This window comes from Trypanosoma rangeli (genome assembly GCF_003719475.1).
Source record: "Trypanosoma rangeli strain AM80 chromosome Unknown Tra_15.4_contig_00477, whole genome shotgun sequence".
In the NCBI taxonomy this organism is placed as follows: domain Eukaryota; phylum Euglenozoa; class Kinetoplastea; order Trypanosomatida; family Trypanosomatidae; genus Trypanosoma; species Trypanosoma rangeli.
In genome coordinates this window covers 6,531-12,577 of record NW_021706208.1, presented here as the reverse complement: position 1 = coordinate 12,577, position 6,047 = coordinate 6,531, and the positions used below count along the sequence as shown (strand labels likewise).

General features: G+C 51.4%; 2 protein-coding genes across 2 annotated transcripts, besides 6 other annotated features; both read right to left on the bottom strand.

Moving 5' to 3' along the window:
* Positions 1–921, bottom strand: TraAM80_08880 (calpain-like cysteine peptidase; the record flags this gene model as incomplete). Its single annotated transcript, XM_029385605.1, has 1 exon — positions 1–921. A coding segment is annotated over one exon (921 nt), but the record flags the coding sequence as incomplete, so codon positions are not given.
* A 63-nt stretch (positions 922–984) lies between these two features.
* Positions 985–1,031: a microsatellite.
* Positions 1,032–1,071: a sequence feature (A-rich).
* Positions 1,072–1,109: 38 nt separating this feature from the next.
* Positions 1,110–1,128: a microsatellite.
* A 228-nt stretch (positions 1,129–1,356) lies between these two features.
* Positions 1,357–1,399: a microsatellite.
* A 286-nt stretch (positions 1,400–1,685) lies between these two features.
* Positions 1,686–1,735: a sequence feature (A-rich).
* A 417-nt stretch (positions 1,736–2,152) lies between these two features.
* Positions 2,153–2,182: a microsatellite.
* Positions 2,183–3,020: 838 nt separating this feature from the next.
* TraAM80_08879 (putative calpain-like cysteine peptidase) lies at positions 3,021–5,888 on the bottom strand (the record flags this gene model as incomplete). The annotated part of the gene is made up of 1 exon (XM_029385604.1): positions 3,021–5,888. The coding sequence occupies one exon, from the start codon at positions 5,886–5,888 to the stop codon at positions 3,021–3,023; it is 2,868 nt and encodes a 955-aa protein (XP_029234634.1).
* Positions 5,889–6,047: the final 159 nt, after the last annotated feature.

Below are 6,047 nucleotides of genomic sequence, written 5' to 3'. Positions count from 1 at the left end.
ATCTATTGTGGAAATATAACACAGCTGCATGGAATTCATAATCTTCAGGAAGTTGTTGAGTGGGAGAAAGATGGAGCGTTCGTCATCCACTTTGTACCTGGCACGTAGCTTGGACGTCCACCGTGAGTCCTTGCTGTTCAAGGGGCCGGTATAGCGGAACTCCTCATCCTCAAAGGGGTTGTGTAGGTGGATGACAATGTCCTTCACTGACGACGTGCCTGTCATCGAAAAGATCTCAAGGACACCGTAGTGCTGCTCGCTCTGAATGCCCATATTCTCACCCTCCTTATCCCTCGTCAATACAGAGGCCACAAACTGTCCAGACTGGATCTTCTGCGCCAGGTCCAGCCAGTAGTGGCCCTCCATTACGTCAGCCCCAGCGGCCTTAGCAAGCTCCGCGTCAATGGGAATGTTGAGCACGGGGTTGCCAGTCAGGTCGTAGTACGCCTCCTGCAGGGTGCAGCCCTCAAGATTATCGTAGCTGGTGTAGAATTTCGCGTATGCCTTTTCCAGGAGCAGGGGCCACCAGTGTCGGGTGGGCGAACGAATGTAAAGCTCTCCGTCATTCTCGAGGGGGATGCAGTCATCAATCTCCACCTTTTCCCACTCCTTGCCGCGAAAAAACTTGAACGTGTAACGCCCATCCCGTCGAACGTGATTGGAGACAAAACAGTTCTGGATGACGCTGGGGAAACGCACCAGGGTGGACAGGGTGGTAAGCATAAAGCATTCATAGTGATTGCCCTGCCCAAACTGCTCACGGGATAATGCCCGTGGAAGAAGAGGCTCGCGGATGCCGTCGGGGTACAGTTCGGCAATCCGAATCCATTTGTTAGAGATGTGCTTGTTTTTGTCCATAAAAGCGGTGTCCCTAAACACCTTGTCGCTGTCGGCAACCTCCTTAAAGGTGCGAAGACTCATTTTGATGTTCTCCAAGACAACAATAGGAAATATACGTTGAAATAACTATGTGCACTGAATCTTTTTTTTTTGTTGTCCTGGTTGTTGTTGTTGTTTTTATTTTTTTCGTTTCCTGTACTCCTTTCCGTTGCCCGTCTTTGTTGTTGTTTTCCTCCTCGTTGAATGCCGCTGCTTTGTCCTTAGGAGTGATATATATATATATATTTACTGTTTTCCTCCCCGAGTGTGCGGCGACGCGCGAGAGACCCGGGAGTTTGTAAAGCGCACTCACACACAAACGCAATAAATAAAAAAGTAAAGTTTTTTTTTTCTTACTTTTGTGTTTTGTTGTGGTCCTGTTGGTGAACCTTCCCCCCTCCTCCTCCCTCTTCCCTTTTCCTTTATATATATATATATCAAGGGAGTGAGAAGAAATTTTTGTGCGTGACTGTCAGTAAATAAATATAAAAAGGAGAGAAGAAAGAAGGAAAAAAAAAAATGCAACGCAGGGGGGTGGGGGGTGTTAGGGTGACGGAGTGCAGGAAAGCACAGCCGATGCGAGAAGCGAGAAGCTGCAGACACCAGGGAAAGACACAAGACAACTCTCTCTCTCTGTGTGTGTGGTGGGGGGGTACCTGAAGATGTGAATGGAAATGAAATGAGACATCAACGTATTTACGCCGGTGTCAGTGTAAGAGAGGAGCATGGGAAAGGCAAGGCAGTAACTATAATTTTGCATCACAGTGATTTTTTGCTTTTGTTCCTCATGAATCATGCATGGTAACTTTGTTTTGTTTTTATTTTTGTTTCAATTTGTGTGCGTTTTTTTTTTTTTCACTGCTGTAATGCTGCGTGCGTGCACCGTCCGTCGCTTGTTCACGAGGGCGCAACTCACGTCGCATCTCTGCCTCCCTGCAGGGTGTGCGTAGGCGCTTCGCCTCTTCGCAATCTCTCTTCCTGCTACTGCACCGCTCCTAGCCCACTCTGATTCCTCCTTCCTGCAGCCGCGGCCACAGAGCGCGTGCATGCAGCGCGCGTCGGTGTGTGTGTGTGCGCGCCTGCCGCAGACTGAGGGGCTGTCCCCGATGCGCGGGGCTGCGGAACACCACTTCTGACGTCGGAAGCCTGCCCCACAGCCGCGCGCACAGCCCCTCTTGCTGTGGCCAGCCACCACGCATTCACACACGCACGCGAGAGAGGGGGGCGGGGAGGATGGAGTCCAAAGGGTGAGAGGACGAGGGAATTGATAAGTACAACAAAACACACACATACACACACAACAAAAAAAAAAAAAGAGGGACAACGAGGAGACGACGCAACAAATAGTAATAATACATAGACGGTGCGACCGGTGATAATGATAACATCGATATAACGGGCACAAAGACGAGGCACTGGAGAGGGTCAGGAAAACACATCCCCAGATCAGACCGCCTCCCACCCTCTTACTCCACCTTCCCCAATAAAGTAAGAAGGGTAGAGAGAACAAAAAAAAACTTCGTATTTGGCACTATTCGCTATACAAACAAACAAAAACAGCCTCTTGGTCAAAATATGAGTGAGTTTGACCGCATCTCCTGTGGCGCACGGTGGAGGCATTGACCGCCACGACGTCTTTGTTTCTGCCCATTTCTTCTTCTTTCTTTTACTTTTTACACCAGCCCGGAGTGGCTTCTTTACATAAAAAACCCCTTCCACCCGCAAGGGAATATAGACACACATCATATATGTGTTGTAACTATATACCCGGACGCACATCATCACGCACGTTGCTCTATTTCTGCGAAGAATGGGGGAATTAATAAGAAGAAAAATCTAGAGTTAATGACTAAAACGGAAAAATCAACAACAACTAAAAAAAAAAAAGACTTGCCAACCCACGCACATATCCACACAGTAATCCCTTGTTCATTTCATTTCCGTTCTCTCTTTTCTACATAATTGTTTTCATGCATTGGCCTGCCCAACTTCTTCACCATTTTTTTTCATCGTTTTGAGTGAGTTTGTTGCAGGGTGTGTCTTACGCCCGGTGTGCGTGTCGCCTTCACCCCTATTATTTGTAGGGCACTGGCTGGTGGTTCCGTGAGAGAACCAACACTTTTGCCCCGTCACTTCGCTCACTAACCCACTGCTGCGCTCGCGACGCCCGTAGCGCCGTTGCCGTTTCCATTTCTGCTTGCCTGCGGCGGGGCGCTCCGGATGGAGTGAGGAGGCGGCACAAACGACACTACCGCCGGAGCTCCACCTTTTGGGGGTGGCAAGATCCTTGTGGTGACCCACCGTGGGGTGTAAATGAAAAGCGAACACGGGCAGTCGCCCGTCACGGGTCTGTTTGGACAGCCCAGTAAAACAGAATACCGCCCCGAGAGAGGCAGCTGTAGCACAAGCGAGTGCTCGCGTGCGCTCGTCGCATCACCGGTCGTCGCCAAACGCGTCGTGTGTGCGTCGTACACCATCATCATCACGTCGTCCTCGGCGAGCGCGTCTCCCTTTTTAATGGACGCCGGATCTGTGATTTTCTTCTGGCGAAGCAGCAGGTGCACGTCGCAGGCCTCGCTAACCGCAAAGTCAATGCGTTTCCCCTCACGGTTGCCTGGCGTAAGAATCACCTCCACCTCACAGGTGCTGTGCGTGGCATGGAGCGGGCTCAATGGCATCAACGTCACACCCGAGTTTCCAGGATAAATAGAGAGGCCAAACTTGCCCAGGCAGCCGCGCTTCATCGTGTAGGGAACAAGAATACACGCCGACCGCGGTGGAACCTCCATCCGTGAACACACTTCCCGCGTATCCAACAAAATGCCCTTCTGAACAAACTTGTGCGTTGAATTCGTAATCATTCCACTCACCACAGACACGGACTCGTGATGCTGCAAAAGCGCCAAGCCTGTCTGGTGGTAGTGACCGATACCGTCGGCATCATAAAAAACAGGTGCCGTGTGGCACAGCTCGGCCAGAATTCGCACCGGACGCGTAGACTTATTCTCCACCAAATAAATCGGATTGCTCCGAAAAGTTGTGAACTTCGGATTTCCCCCACATGAATTTTTGTCCCACTCCCCAGAAGCACTGAGGCGGTCACCGCAGTTAATGTGGCATCGCTGCATGCTGGAGAAATTACGCAAAAATACGGGCACTGGCAAGTACAAAAACTCCTCCTCTGTCGGGTTAAAACCGCAAATTTTCCTTAGCTCAGCTGTCCAGCGCGGGTCCTCTCGGTTGAGCGGGCCATTGTAAGTTGGCGCATCAAAGTAACAGTTGTGTAGCTTCACAACAACGTCCGCCGGGTCACTTGACTCCCCAGCAGTTTCAATAATCCCAAAGACGCCGTAACAGCACTGCGGATGAATGCCATCTGGAACAAACTTCGTGGACATCGCTGTAATAATATCACCCCTTGAAAAATCAGCGTGTATGCCACGCCAGAAATTCACGGAACGGAAATCACCCATCTTTAACCCTTCCGCACGTTTTTCCTCGAACGGAATGTGTGTCACTGGGCAGCCTGTTAAGTCACGCAACGTTTCATGGGGTGTGCACTGGTCAAGCCGTGAGTATCCGCCAACAAATTTCGCGTAGGCCTTCTCCAGCAAGAGGGGGTACCACGAGTGCTTTGGAACTCGTGTAAACTTCGGCTCCATGTTTGCATCCACAGGAACACGATCATCAATGTCCACGCGCACTGGAATACTGTTAGAATCATAAAAGACGCAAGTATATGGACCGTTTGGAGGATGCAACTTTGTCTCAAACAGACGGTCAATAAGCGCAGGGTACTGACTCATAGCGGCAATGAATGGAGCTAAATAACCCAGTTCACAAGGTGCAGAAATAACGTGCGATGGAAGCTTTTTCTCCGGCACCACTGAGTCACGGACACCCTCTGGGTAGAGCTGACAGATGCGTGGCCACTCCTCTGCCATGTGTTTATTCGCCTCATGGAATTCCTCATCCTGCCACCCGCGGTACTGAAAAGCCAACTCACGCACACGTTGCACGATAGTCTCTTCAATACTACGAATAGCCACATCGTTCCTAGGCGTCGCCCGCAACAGCTTCCTGTGGCGCGTCTCCAGTCCATGCAGCACCGGATCTTCATTTAATGGAAGGCACTCTAGTGGCACACCATTCGTCTCCTCTTCCAGAAATACTCTCTCCCTCACACGGAGAAGCCTGGCAAGCTCATCCGCGCGACCGTTTAGCTTGTCTTCCAACTCGGCTATTCTTGCTGCATTCTTTTCCGGTTCTTTCCTCAGATTACGCCGCTGCAGCTCCATCTCATGAAACACTGGGTCATCCAGAGGGAGGTCCGCTACGGGTACGCCCTGCGGTTGTAGAATAAGATATCCCCTGTCCCGCCGCAGCACATCCAACGCCAGATCATGCACGTAGTTATTCATGGCATACTGCTGATCCTTAATGGCCTCTGTGTTCCGCTGGGGACTCTGCAGCAATTCAAATAAAACCTCCACCATTTCACAAAATTCCACGTCCCCATCCAACTCCAACTCATTCAACGGGATACCCTCAGGATTCGAATCAATAAATTCCGCCAACCTATCACGAAAATCAGCCACCGAAAAACCAACACGTTTGGCATCACGCTTCTCAATCCCGACAACATGCACTGCACTCCCATCACATGATTCCATGAACCCCTCCGTGGGATTGCCCTCAAACACAATCATGTCTTCATCACTACTAAACGCCGAAGGGGCAAAAGCAACCCCAATTCGAGCCTGGTCCGCGTACACACGTTCCTCAGAAAATAAACCTCTACTCAAAACAAGCGCACGACGATTCATCTCTTCCTCCAGTGCAGCGATTTCTTTCGCATTCCGGCGCGGGTCCTCCAGCAGCCGCTTGCGCTCCTGCTCCATCGCAACGAAGTCCTTGTCGTCGTCCAGCGGAAGCTCGCAGGGGCACGCCCTCCGGCGCCGGGTCGAGAAACGCCCGGTCCGCCAGCTTCTTGTCGCGTGCGAGCTCATGTGCGCGGCTGTTCATGTCTTCCTCCAGTGCAGCGATTTCCTTCGCATTCCGGCGCGGGTCCTCCAGCAGCCGCTTGCGCTCCTGCTCCATCGCAACGAAGTCCCTTGTCGTCGTCCAGCGCAAGCTCGCATAGGGGCACGCCCTCCGGCGCCGGGTCG